Source organism: Denticeps clupeoides, chromosome 3, assembly GCF_900700375.1.
Source record: "Denticeps clupeoides chromosome 3, fDenClu1.1, whole genome shotgun sequence".
In the NCBI taxonomy this organism is placed as follows: domain Eukaryota; kingdom Metazoa; phylum Chordata; class Actinopteri; order Clupeiformes; family Denticipitidae; genus Denticeps; species Denticeps clupeoides.
The window spans coordinates 9,677,887-9,692,811 of NC_041709.1; the positions used below are offsets into that span (position 1 = coordinate 9,677,887).

General features: G+C 42.0%; 1 protein-coding gene across 2 annotated transcripts in view; it reads left to right on the forward strand.

Moving 5' to 3' along the window:
- LOC114786209 (multiple epidermal growth factor-like domains protein 9) overlaps positions 1 to 14,925 on the forward strand; it is a 63,787-nt gene that overhangs the window by 33,833 nt on the left and 15,029 nt on the right. For both annotated transcript variants that reach the window (XM_028973122.1, XM_028973123.1), the window contains exon 3: positions 11,065 to 11,204. In XM_028973122.1, coding sequence (XP_028828955.1) covers positions 11,065 to 11,204 — 140 coding nt within the window. The remainder of the gene's footprint in view (positions 1 to 11,064; positions 11,205 to 14,925) is intronic.

Consider the following 14,925-nt stretch of genomic DNA (forward strand, 5'->3'; position numbering starts at 1 on the left):
CAGTGAGGTTTAGTGAGGGGCATTGTTGATGATAGATCGGATCAGCAAATGCGTGAAAGTGTCAAGACATATTGAGCAGCAAGCACAAATCAGGTACTGCCAGCATTAACTGTTCCACTGACCTAACTGTAAATAACCAGAGGTGGTACCTTCAGCATACTCATGTCTTCACTTCATGTATTCCCTTTGAAATTTAAGCACACAGATTTAAAGTGTGTGCACCAGCTGGCACATAGGATTTGAACTAGACAAATAACATAATGGACCTTCATATCCCAGCAATGTAAAGACAACAGCAATCAGCTCCTTCATCTTCAGCAATGAGAGCTCTTTTTCAGCTGATTCTACCTTCATTATGGGCTTTTCATACACCGTGCAGCATTTGTGTCCTTTCTTTTAATCAAAGAGTAAATTTTAGGGACTGAAGGAAGGTGATTGATTGAGAACTGTTTGTGTTTGTGTGAGAACAGTTCCTGCTGTCTTGTGGGAGCTTATCACACCACTTTACTCTCAGTCGTTTGCTTCTACAGCAGCTGAATTTTTATCTTTATTTAGAAATGCATTACATTGGTTCTGAAAAGACGAGCAAGTATACAGTCTGCCAGTGAAGTTGAGCTAGAAGTCAGGGGTGTGAATTACCCTCAGAGATGTCAGACGGCTGAGGAAGCTCAATGCAGGCATCTCATTTACACATGAATATTTGATATTAAGGCTGCATGAAATGGGATTAAACTACTTTATTATTCAAAATTTATTTGCAGGCTGCTTAGCAGGCAGGTGTCTGCTGGTTGAGTCTCGCAGTCTATGCTGTGGGGTTAGGGACTTCTACAGGATGTAGTCAAATAATTCTGTATTATGTTGACGCAAGAAAAAGGTCCAGAGTAGTTTGTCTTAGTGCAGTGAAGTTCATGTGTGTTCTTGTTCTTTTATCTTGACAAAGATGGGAATGATCACTTTGAAAAATAGTTTCTTAATGAATTCTGTATGTGTGTGGTATGTTTCTGTGTGTGTGTGTGTGTGTGTGTGTGTAGGAGGGTTAATTTGTTTTCTCTTGATTTATGTAACAATTATGATTATTTTGACACATTGAATTATTATTGTTTATAATAATTTCTTACTGACCTTTGAAACATCCAGTCTTTTTTAAATTTCAGCATTATTGTCTTTCACAATTTAAAAATTCTCAAAATAAAAGTAATAAAATGCAACAAAACACAACAAAAAAATTATCCTGTTTTGTCATTTTTGTAATTTTGAATCCAAAACTATCATTTAAAATTTAAATTCTATTTATCACCCAGCTCTAGTCAAGACTATTGTCTTATTTGTGAGTGTGAGTGTGTGGGTGTGTGTCTTCAGCACTTTGCATGTAAACAAAGGGTCAGTTTCCCATTTATGGATTAAGCCTAGTCCTCGTCTGAAAGCGTTTGTGAATGGAGGACTTCATTGAATCCATGAACAGGAAACTGACCCATTAAGATTAAGGGTTAAATTACGCATAAGCATAGATAATCTTGTTGCACAGTTAGATACACGTTTTAGAATGTCTATTACCGCATTAGCTCCTCAGGATTGTAAGAGTGATATGGATCTGTGCATGTATGTGTTGTAATGCTCTATAGTTCTACGGGCTATGATTAGTGACTTTTTTTCATACTCAGTTCTTCAGATATTATTTTAATCTCCTCCTGCTGCTGCAGTAGGTGGTGGGACGGGGGGTAGGGTGGTGCTACACTGTTATAAAGGTTATGACTTTTGTGAATTGAAGGTAGGGGTGTTTTGTGTAACCATCAGAAAAAGAGATCAACAACAAATAGAGACCCATGAAATGGACCGCAGTCGCGCATTCAGGGGGTTTCCTTTTTTGCCTGATACCACCAGCAGTGCATTAAGGGGCGTAGAGAGGGTGGAGGAGCCTCGCACGCGCCTCCTCAAACTGTCACACTAGCCTGCCGCCTCCCGTCACGCTCCTTCTATAATCGCGTTACAGCAGATTTCATTACAGACGGACAAAAGATGTTGGGCAGTCTGGCTCCACCAGCTGCACCGTACAGTCATTCTCAGTTTTCTCTCTCTCTCTCTCTCTCTCTCTCTCTCAAATATATGTGTATGTGTTTTCCCTCCACACTTTTTTTTTTTTCTGACTTTATCTCTTGTTCTGTTGATTATGACTCAGGCCCTGATTCTCGCTGGTGACTGTGAGTTGGATTAGCAGCACTGAGCACAGCTAATCCTGGCACAGTCTGTAGACAACGACTGATGCAGCCAACACTGCATAACGCAACACAGCAATCTATTGAAAGACCAGATTAAATCAAACTTGCTTCCGCAGGTTATTACAGTTATTACCGTATTATGTTTTTGGCCAGGCAGTGTATGTTGACTACTTCGTTGGGGTTCACATGGTTGGTGATTAACCTTCCAATGGTCTATTCAAATATTGAGTTATAGTTTTATGAAGTGAAAGCAATGCATCCACTGTTTAAATATAAATTTCAAATGAAAATTTTATTTGTCACATGCACATATAACAATACAGCAGTACGGCATTAATCAGCAAACACAGATTATTCAGACTGCAGTGTGGTTAATTTCTCATATTAATGATCATGATTGATTAGTTCTGCTTTTCATACAACAACTAGAATGCAGGGATTTAATGTTGGCGCATTTTAAGTAGCACATCTTATCGCAGGGTGAATTTCCTGTGAGGATTGAGCTTTAGCTCTCACTGCTTAACAAAACCTGTGGGGGATTCTGCTTACTGCAGTGCCCATATCTGAGCCAGGCTGGCAGTGGTGGTGATAAATGGCAGGCATCCAGCACTGTCAGTCACAGCCCGATGGGCTCCTCTCCGTCTCCGACTAAGTCAACCCAAGTGACATCAGTTATATCCAGACCACAATAGAGTTTACTGTTCCGGAGATATTCTCAGTCATCAGACCTAATTAGGTTTGGGGTCTGAAGTTGTAGCTTCCTTCCTTCATCTGTGAGTCAAAACACAGAAATAGAAGGATTTTTTTTTTTTTTTGTTCTAAGATTCGCTTCTGCTTTCGGAATATGGAGTTGCCACTGATTGGCTCCATGCTGCCTCCCGTCTGCTTCTTCATTCCCAGCATGCTGCAGGCCCTACAGCTCAGACTGCCATTTGCAATTCAGAACACTGTGCAGTGGGTTTAATCCCAGGTAAATTAAACATCACAAAAAAAGTCGACTTTTTTCACTAGGCCTCCGGGGAATCTTTTTTTTTTTTTTTTTTTTTTTCTTGCCATCAGCAATATTTTAGACCAAACATGTTTTTACTGTAGAAATAAATCTTCCCTTAACTAATCTCGGCTGAAAGGAATTATTCATAGCCACGCTGAAATATGCAGAGTCCGTCCCTTTGCTAAATCCTTAATGAAACAGTGCCCGTTCTCATTTACAGCATTTATCAGACGCCCTTATCCAGAGCGACTTACAATCAGTAGTTACAGGGACAGTCCCCCCCTGGAGACACTCAGGGTTAAGTGTCTTGCTCAGGGACACAATGGTAGTAAGTGGGATTCGAACCCGGGTCTTCTGGTTCATAGGCGAGTGTGTTACCCACTAGGCTACTACCGCCCCGTTCTGTATTTCCTGCCACGCCGTTGTCCTTCAGGTCACTATAGCAACATGCTGGGTTTAAGATGGGTGTGGTGTGCTCAGGTTTGTCAACCCCTCTTCGGTCTCTGTGAGCTGGATTGATGTCACCCCACACTGTTTACATGCTGAAGGACAGATGGACTGCTAACCCTCCAATGGCCTGAGCCACCGCCACGCTTCCCACTCCATCTGTGGGGGCATAACGGGCGTGGGGTTCGTTCACCACCTCCGGCAAGTTACTCACTGCTCGTAATATTTTCCCCTCTTGATTGATGAGAAGGTGGAATGACAAGAGGCTCTGATTGCCCCTGGTCCTGCTGCTATCGACCGGCGGCTGATTGGATCACCACACTGTTTCCATCTTTGTTCCTCCGAATGTTGCAAATGTGTTGATGCCAGAGGGATCGGTGCTGTCTGTAGGTCGGAGCCTGAGAAACCATTAATATTAAACATAAATACATTTTAGTTGGTCTTCTCTGGCGAGATGACACTATGCAGTGGACTGTGGACTGTCTCCTGCACTTTTTGGCTCGTAGGAGCTGAACGCTGTGTATCTGACAAGCCATGATGGATAAGCTCACGTTCCCCGACTCTCTTCACCCAACCGGCCTCTCCATCTAGTGACTGGCCAGCCAATTTCTCCCTCCATCATGAGGTGTGCTGAGAGTGAAGCTCCAGGTTGTTGGGCTGAAGGAAGCCTGGACTAGAAGGCAGCTTTTCGTATTGAATTATTATAAAAGAAATAACAGAATATGTGTGTGTATTTTGTGAAAGAACCTTAATAGCTGTAAAAAAAAAACAAAAAAAAAAACATAGCTACTCAAACATCTATGAATCAAGGAAAAGGTCGTATTCCAGTGATTACATCAATTCAAAGAGTGATTGATGACCTAACACCTAACAATCAGGAATGATCAGTATTTGAATGTGGACAAAATAAAAAGAACTGAACTCAGGTTGAATTAAACCTGAATGAAGACTTTGCATGAGACTTTGTCACAAAGGAACTGGTACATAAAGGGTAAAGCCAGAAACTCAGGACAGGTTGGCTGAATAAAGATGAACACAATGAACACTAAAAACCCTAGGTGTGAAGAGTGAGTGAAATCCAACAACATAGCAAAAACATTTTTTAATAATTCCAGAAAGATGCAACAGTTGTGAAATATAATGGTCATAAATGACAATACATAAACAGAATAAATCATGATGAATTGTTTCTTTTTCTCTGCAATCATGTTTCATACCAGCACGGTTCTGTGTTAATATTTGTGGGTCTCGGGCCAAAGTTTTCCTACCTCCAGCGTGCCTGTTCACTTCACCTGCCCCTCTCCCGGTTAATATGGAGCGCTGCACTCCCCCTCAGTTCAGCTGGCTGTGATTTCTCCATTCCTCGCTTTTTCTCTCTCTCTCCTCCCACACTGGTGTTTAGTATGCAGCGTGTCAGCGTACTGAGGTCCGCACAGTTCTCACATGCAGTTTGCGTGTGGGTGCATTTCCCTCTTCCTGTCATAGGTCACTGGCATCTTATGTAACCGAACTGTTCAGATCAGTGGATGTGTCTTCTGTGTACGGTCATGTAAGTAGAGGACCCATCTCTCCCACATGCTTGAAAGATGCCGCTGGTAAAGTACAGTTACTGTGTCATCCCCAGATGAACCCAGGTGTGTTTCAGCAATTTGGTCACTCATTTATCCAGGTCATTAGATGAACTGTTATACCTCAAATGGAGATCAATCAACATTAAATTGACCTAATAGCTGTGTGTGTGTATATGTGTATATTAACATTGTACATTGATTCTCTCTCTCTCTTTCAATGTTAGACACTGTCAATGTCATATTTAACAGGGATATGTTGCCAGTTCATAATAGTCACACTATTGATTACCTGCATGTAATGGAGGCAGGAGGAGCAATTGCATGACTGTTTAATTACAAAGCAAGATACAAACTTAAAAAGGCATGTAGACCAAAATAAACCTTGTAACCTGCACAGGGCACAAGCAACAGGCAGAAAAAAGATGGGGTCAAACAGACACAAGGTGGAATTATATACATGTAAACACAGGTAAGCACAATCAGGGTAACCAGTGAAACAAGGCACAGGTGAACGTAATCATGTAAGCAAACAAAGCAAACACGAAGGTCAAAAGGTTAAGTAGAGCAAAGCCAGGCCAGACTCCCAGTAGTTGGTGACCTGCAGTGGTCACTAGGCTTGTTCATGTCACAGCTGCACAAGAACCACATTTCAATGATTTCATAAATATTCTTATCTGTTTTGTTAACTGCTATTGGATGTGATTCCATGTCATAACCTCGTCACTGCCTACCTATTAGCAGAGAGCAGGCCATTTTTTGTGATTACCATATGCATTGTGTATGTCATGTTATGTGTGTTGTAAAAAGCGCATTGTAGCTCAACATTCCCAGAAACCATGAAATGGTTGGTGCATAAATCACACCTGGGATCGTACCAGGGTTTTGTTGCTTATCTGTCCTGTCTACAAAATATCCAGCTTGGTACAGCAGAGGGCCATAAGAAGTGGAACAAGAGTATTTGGTTTTTCGTGATTATGTTCTCGTGAACTCATCTCACACCCCACAGTGTGTTTCTAATATGGCCTCAGGCTAGATCTGGGGTGATGATTACATGCTCTCTTCAATCTAAATCTGTTCTAATTTTTCTCAGGAAACACCCCGAGTGCCCTGTAGCTCTGCCGTCTGACCCAGGGGAGCTGTGCTGGTTTCTTTTCACGCAGTGCTGCATGTCTGTAAGCTGGAGATGCCTTTAAATGGCAGACACAGTAAAAAGGACCCTCCACGTTCCCGCAGTGGCGCCGACCGTCCCACGTTCCAACCTCTCTTTCTGCTCCTAATGGAGATTAATGGTGGTCTTCTGTCTGTCCCATGTCGGAACGTTCCCTCGATCAATCCTGGAGTAGCTGCGACAGATGTGGCATTTCTTCTGATATTGTATTTTACAAGACACTGGCACATGGATCGAAGCCACAGTGGCCGAAATTAATTTCAAACATATCATTTATTTACTGCTCTGGGATTTGTGTTTTTGGTTAGACTTTAACTTTCCTCTAAATTGACTCAGATTAGCTCTGATTTGAAAACCATTAGCCCCAATCACTACCTTTGTCCTCGCTCTTCAGTATTAAACACCGCAGAAGAGCATTAGTTTTAGGTTTGCAGGCGGCTCCTTGTTGGTGCGTGATGTTTAAGGATTTCTGGAGACGGCGGCTTGATATACAGACCGTCAGCAGAGCAGAACTAGCCTCATGCTTCAAGGCCACAACGGCGGCATGTGGCCGTATCTCAGGGTGATGGATGGCGCGTCTGCGTTTCCGTGCATCATGTAAATCTCGCAGTTTCTGTGTTCACTTTTCAAAGAGCGGCGTGTTGCCAGCCGCGCAGATACATAAAGCCCCTCCGACTGGGGGCCTGTTGTCGCTGCGCCGCTCCTAACTCACTGGAGCACAGCCGCGCTCTTATCACAGCAGGGGCAGCTGTGCTGTATCCAAGGTGTTGTAACCATGGAAACCTGGGCTTGGTGAGGGCGGTGCACACATGCAGGCATTGTGTTGACATCTAACCCAGGGGAGTTAACCCTAAAGGGGTGCGATCCTTCGGCTGGGCTTTTGTTTACAGAGGCCAAAAACAGAACATAACTGCTGAGGCAGCGGTTCTTTGTCTCCACACCCATTTTCCCCCTCAGCACACTTTCTTTCACTCCCAGTGTCACTCCCACTCCACACTTATTTGGATACATAAAAAAAAAAAAGGTTTTTCAACTGGCTTCATTTTTGCCTCCAAATCAGACATTTCTACTGCAGTGTGGCATTACCTGCATATTCTATCCACAGTAATAACAGATTGTATTAATGACTAATTACTTTCACCAGCCAGTAATGCCTCTACAATCCAACATTCATATACAAATAAATTCTCAATATTCTCAGGTAGCCTTTTGACTTGCCAGTTGCTAATGAATTGCATTGTAAGCCTATTCATGCTTTGTGCTCTCTGTACATATTGAGTTTGTGTGTGTGTGTGTCTATACAAGGTGTAGTTACCTTGTAGTCTTATCTGCTACCACAAATCTATGGTAAACCGTGCTTGCTCTATATTACAGTGTGGGATGTTAGTGGGAAATTTGCTCATACCGAAGAACAAATTCACTCGGCAGCACCGCCGCCTCGGTGGGCTCAACATGATGACTGATGATGATGAGTACGAGGACGATGAGAATAATAATGAAGATGATAGTGTTGTTTGCCTCAAGCTAAGCTTGCACTGTTTCCCATGACTAAAACTGTGGCTCCTGAGGAACACTTCACCATAAAAACTGTGTGTAGGCACTTTGGTTCAAACAGCATACTTAGAGGTGAATGATAAGGGTTTGTTATTTGTTTTACATGTTCAATACTTAAGCCGTTACAGGCAGCAGTTGGTTACAAAACGGTTATAGGCCTGCAGCTCTGTGTATCTGCAGGCTGAGTAAATATGAGGTATTCACAGGTAACACACATATTATCTGCTTAGTAAGCTTGTTGCGGTTTGGAATTATAGGTATCCCCATTTAAAACTAATAAAATACAATAATATAAACCGTAAAACAAATATTAAAGGCCATGCTATGTTATTTCATTTCTTCACTGTCTTTAGATGTAGCGCATGGGGAGTGTTTGCTAATGTAACATCAAATGTGTTATTAGGATTTACACATTTGCACCTCTTGCTGGTTATGTGTATCTTTGAGTGGAGGGACTAACATGGTCTTTTTATTTAAGTGTCCCTATTTCTGTCACTCAGAAGAGGAACCTTAATTATAAATGTTTTTATAATGAGAGGAGCCCATGTCAGTGATCGGCAACTCATTTTGGACCATTTAAACCTGTTCCTCCAAATACAACACACAGCGGAAATCACAAACGACATTTTAGGATCATGTCCACTGCCTAACCAAACATGCAGATGGGTTATGAATTCTGATTCCTGATCTAGTGACTCCACCAAATTTAGTACATTTTAGTACATTTACAGCATTTATCAGATGGCCTTATCCAGAGCAACTTAGTCAGTAGTTCCCCCGGAGCAACTTCAGGTTAAGTGTCTTGCTCAGTGACACAATGGTAGTAAGCGGGATTTCAATCTGGTTCTTCTGGTTCATAGGCGAGTGTATTACCCACTAGGCTACTAGATATATACAGCCATCACTACATATATACAGCCTGAAAATATCCCCTATAGTGTAGCTTATGAATAAGTAAAGCTTGTGTGGGTGGTGGTCTTAAAGTGTCTGTGTGTCAGAGGTGTATCTGTGTACTGGAGTAAAGATTTTTTCCTGATCTGAGGCTTGATTTGTGACACAGTGGTGTGTGATGAAACGTCATGCAGATGAAAGAATATAAAGCTTCTCAGATCATCAGTCCTTAGGATTCCCTGAGAGCTCATCACTTTCATGAAAACCATTTAACAGCACGCACCTATATTTGATATAATTTGCTGATTTTATATTTAATTGCATGTATTTCATTATTGTTACAATTACAACACCTCCCATCCACTGCATCTTACTGTGTTCATGAGGCATTACTGCACCTAAATCCATCCACACATTCCCACTCTCTGTGTGACATAGTTGGTTCCACATTGCGTCACTTTCCCAGGAACTCAGGGTAATGCTGGTGACTCTTCGTTAAAGTGGAACTGCATACAATTTATAATGAGATGCATCAGTGCTGGTGTTCATATTGACAAATTTTCATTAAAATCCTTATTTTATGGGTTGAAAATAGTTCAAAGCTCCCTCTGATGTTTATGGTTGCTGGAGCTGAAGTTAAAATTTTTCAGTATGGAGGATTCGCTTCATCTTCTTGCACACTTTATAACTATGGGTTATGCTTTGTTTTATATTGGCCTAATCCCTTGGCTCTCAAACTGTAAAACTTGTGTTCCCTCTAGTGGTACTGGCCACGATTTTCACAGCTGGTGTTTGTTTAAATGCAATATTTTTCAATTATTTTTCTTAATATCATCAATGCAGAACCGTTAATATCCAGATAAAATTAATGCCATAATAATAAATAATATTCATATTAGCAATTGAATTGTATTCTGGGGTGGCCTGGGGCAGTGGTGCCACTGAGGTCCACTTGAGAAAAGCACACACTGCTCCCAGGGTGCCTTTCATGGCTGCCTACTGCTCACTAAGGGTGATTATGGGTTACAAGCAGAGGACACATTTTTTGTGTGCAGGAAAACAAGACAAAGTCTTACTTATCATGAATCACAGAATGTGGGCTCAAAGCAATGTCCTTTACTTTACCCGACTCCTTTAAATGTGTAAGAAGCCCTACATTACACCTACAAATACACTCCTAATGTTTGCAAGATCTTATTTCTAGCAGATGAGAACTATGATAGGAGCACATGATTCACTTTTAGATTTCCGGAATAGTATGAATAATATGAGGACATTATTTTTTGCATAGGTGAGTGCAGGTGGACCTGTGCGGTTTCTCTCATTTCTCTGTGCCCTGCACTGCCTCTCATGTGCTGCACACAATGCAGAACTGTGAGGAACAAACACCTTCATTCTTCCAGAGAAGTAAATGGCCTTCTCGATTGTTTAAGAATTCCCGGTCCTTACACTCGTCCTGCAGTGTTCCTGCACATGAGTGAAAGGGCTTCCCTGTTTATCCCCAGGGCAGCACATTAGTCTTAACAGATGTGCTCGGTTTGGCTACGGGTCTGAATCTCCTCTCTTTGCCTCCAGCAAAAGATGAAAAGTCTTTTTTTTTTTTTTTTTTTTTTTTTTTTTGGAAACAGGAAAAAAGTAGGGGATAAAATGAAGGGAAAGAAGAGCGGCTGTGAGGCCACTGTCGACCGGGGTCTTTGATATGCTCCAGCAGAGACTGGCTAAGAAAAAAAAAAAAAAAAGAAGAGAAAAATACATATTTCTCCAGACTGGGCATGTAAAGAAAGTGCAGTCGCCCAGAGAAATGGAGTGGTGAGGGTCAAGTGTTGTGTGAAGTGTGGAAAAAGACGGCGAAGGGAGGGCGCTCCGCGGTTAATGTGCGCCAGATCAGATTGCTGAATAAAACCTCGCCGGCCTGAGAGTGAAAGTTGGTCTGTTTGCTTTTGGCCTTTGTGCTTAAAAAATAAACCCCAAAGCTTACCTTGGTGGAACACTCTGCAGTGCACGCTGCTCCGTTGGACACAGTATAAAGAATAAGGGGGGGGGGGTTGGGGGGGTGCACAATGTATTTTTGTGTATAATTGTATATCCTGTTACCAGGTTACAGCCCAGTTCTTTCAGTTATTAGCTAATACTGTATTAATAATATCTCAACATTGCATTATGGGTAAATGGGTGTGTTAATATGATTGCCATCCTGACTTGATTTCTGGTGTCATCTCCCCTCAGCTCTGGCATATGCGAGTGTAAGACAGGAGTGTACGGAGACAAGTGCGATGACTGCCTCCCTGGCTTCTTCCACTTTAGCAGCACTGGGTGCCAACATTGCCAGTGTAACAACCACAGCAGCTACTGCCACCCCCAGTCAGGTGAGCACCTCTCTACACATCATCCATTGATACCTGCAGGTTTGAATAAATATGGTGGATCTCTGCTACATATGACAAGTTTTTTTTTTTTTTTTCATCTCAATCATAGCAACCATATCTACACAGTACACTGTAAAATTGCAGGAGCATGGTACCGAAACAAAGAAAATATTTTTTAACAAGACAAGCAAAAATTCAAAACAGTATAACTTCTGCCTTGTTTTTCTCAGCCATAGCTATCAGTTGGTGTGAGATGTAATTATGATGGTGACTGGGTCTCAGATTATTCTTAATCTGGGTTTTAGAAAGCGTCCCACTGCAGCTGGTTGGTGTTTCTTCTTGGATGAATGCCTTTAACATGCACATAATGAAGTCACGCTTGGACCTTTCATTTAGCTCTGTGCGCGCTGGCATAACTCCACACCCTCATTTCACTCTACATGATCTGTGTATGTGTCAGATGGTGTGCAGATCAGCCATTATGTAATGTTATCAGCACACACGCTCAGGTTTCCTCCGTGGAGGCCTGCTTACGCGTGTGCAGCTGACTGGGATGACGCTCTTATTTGATTTGTCTTCTCAGGATGGATGTGAACATTTCACCTCAGCAGAAAACATTGCATATTCTGCATCTTTAGAAAGAACATTTTCCCCCCTCCTACATGCTTGCGCAAATACACACACACACACACACACCACAGCTGACAAATCACAGCTGGTGTCTAATAATTCCTCTAACGCTCATCTTCATAGCTGCATGGAGCTTCTCTTAATTGCTACTTTACATATATGTGCCAATTGATGATCATTACTCTTAATAACAAAAAGTAATTAACAGATAACTGGCCCTAATTATCTTGACAATAGCTCACAGTTTTCTTTAAAACCAGTTTGCTTTTTTGGTATTCCCTTTTCTTTTGTGTTGCACTTTTTACATTTTATTTACCTTTTGTTTAAGTTTGGTCTTGTAATTGATCATGTTGTCTACATTAATTTATTGCACACAACGATGAGAAACGCAACGCTGATTCCTTTAGACGTTGTGCAGAAGAGGCCAGACTGCAGTGTGTATATGAAATATAAATTGTTAATATATATTACACCAAGACATGTGTTTTTAATATTTAGCGTTCCCATCAGTGCAATGTGGATTCTACTGACAGGAAGGAGCATCATCAAAGCTCGCTGGTTACAGAGAGAAAGCCCAGAGGACTTCAGCCATCTCCGCTTTCATCGCTCACTCTGAGGCTCGCCTTGTTACTAAGGAAGAGAGGCCAGCTTATCACATAACAGCCAACAATTCATTTCTTTCTCCTCTCGATTGTTGATGTTCCAACAGCCAACAGTGGAGATGTTTAGTGAGCCGGGGCGAGTTGAAAATGTGCGCTCTTTTTTAGCAGCTCGCGTCGTACAATTATGCTAATTGCTGCTGAACTGCAGACGAGCTGTCAGATTCCAGGCTGCTGCTCAGCACGAAGCGCTTTCCTGCCGCCTCCTCGGACTGAAACTGATGGAGATGAAAAATGTGGTCATTTTAATTAATGCAAGGCTCCCTCACTGTCTTCCTGTGGAACGCGGTGGCTTATCAACAACGTTAATACAACTAAATCCCGATCTTTCAAGCCACAGCTCAGAGGAAGGGCTGCATTAAAAAGGGTCTGTCAAGGTCAGATATTAATTGGCTTTTTGCGCCTATGAAATTGCTTGATTTTTGTCTTTGTGCTTAAGACGAGTTGCGGTGGAAAAAGATCGGCCGAGATCGCGTTGCTGAGTCGAGTGTCAGTCAGGCAGACAGACAGTGTTGCTGTGTGTTTGTGCTTCAGTTAACAATTGTTTGTCTGCTTGACTGCAGGGAATAAACTTTCACTTCTTTTCTGTCACGTCCCGTCGCTTCTGACTTTAGCGCAGACCCTTTGGACCCAGCAGTTAATGCTCTGTTTTCCGTGTTAAGAAGCAAATCGCTCTTCTGTGTGTGCGTGCAACATTTCACAAAATGGCTGTGTGCATTTGTGTGTGTATTTCTGCCTTTATTTGGGACAGATTACAAATTAATGGTACGTTTCTGTGGTCCCCTGACCTGAGGTCATCGGAGTGCGCCTCAGGTACCGCTTATATCATAATGAGGGAGACCGAGGGAGACCGAGATGTGGGACATGGGTTAGAGCGGTAACGACTGTGCTCCTTCTTTATTCTGAATCCTGCGGGACACGGCTGCGTGGAAACACCCCGGCAGAGCTGTCTGAGAGCGGCACGTCTCCACGGATACTGAGCCTTTGATCTGGCCTTCAAACAGACGTCTGTGGGATCCTCCCCTGCTGCGATGCGCAGATGATCCTTCTGCAGCTTTCTCTGTGCCCTGATCTAGGCTCAGACATGTCAACTCGGTGTTAGGATGCACCCCTTACAAACACAGATGGGCATAACCAAACTGGGGAATCATATCTTCATGATGGATTTTTAATGATGATTTTTCCATTTAGATTTCTATTAGATTTTCCATTAGAAAAAATTGGGATTTTTTTTCCCATTCCATTTTCCAATGGTGATTTCAAACAAATGCTGAAGGGGTTGTACACACAGACTTTGCCTTCCATCATCATTATTTTTAATTGTGTCTTTTGAACAGGTCATTGTATTCACTTGTTAAGCTATGCCTTTTTGAAAGTCTACCCTACAGCTCAAATTTCTTTTCTAATTATGAACTAGTAACAGAATTTAAAGTAAGGTAGTAGTAATAAGAAGACAGTTTTAAACCCCACTTACTACCATTGTGTTCCTAAGCAAAACACTTAAGTCTGACTGTCTCCTGAGGGACTGTCCCAGTTACTGATGATTTATCGTTCTGGATAAGGGTATCTGATAAATGCTGTAAATGTAAAGTAGCAAACAGCATTATTATCAGCATTTCTCAGTTAGAAGCTTAGTGGCGAAGACTTCTCCACCTTCTTATAAGAACGCACCACTGGATGGAAATATCTGATTCAGAGCACACAGATAAGCTGTTGGGAGATCAAGGTGACATATAATACAAGGCTTGTAAAATCATGATTATATACGATCCATATGTTATTCCAGACTGTTAACTAAAGGCCAAACATTTAAATATGAATTTTAACATGTCTAATATAAATGCTGGTTAATTTTAATACATACATTTCCTCAAAAATATCTGAATGAAATGTGTGGCAATCAGTGTGGAAATTTTGACATGTATATCTTGCCATGTAACTTCAATGGCAAGTTGAAGCTGTTCCTCAGAAATAATTTAGGTGCCATTGTTTAGAACGTTTGATGACATCAAATATCAGTGTGCTGTATTTTCATTATGCACATGGTGCAAAAAAATACAGACTGAGAAATCCAAAGCTGAATATTATTGAATCCTGCAAGTAGTCGCTGTCTGGGAATGTGACTGCGCCTCTCTCTCCCCCACGATGAAGCTGGCAGCCTTGAGTCCAGGTGTCTTCCGCTGTCTTATCACAACTCCTGCAGTCCTCACAGGCCTGCCTTTGTTCCCGATTTCTGTTGTTCTGCTTTGTTGTTGGGCCTTTTGTGAAATTCATTTATTGTTTCACTTGTGCTGTATCAAAGTTCCTGGTACGGAGCTGCAGTCAGAAGCTCTGAAGTGGCGCTTAATGTTTCTGTGTGGCTGGGTGCTGGGCAGGTGAGTTGTATTAGTTGCAATATTTTCATAGGCCACCTGGATGCAGCCACGTGAACT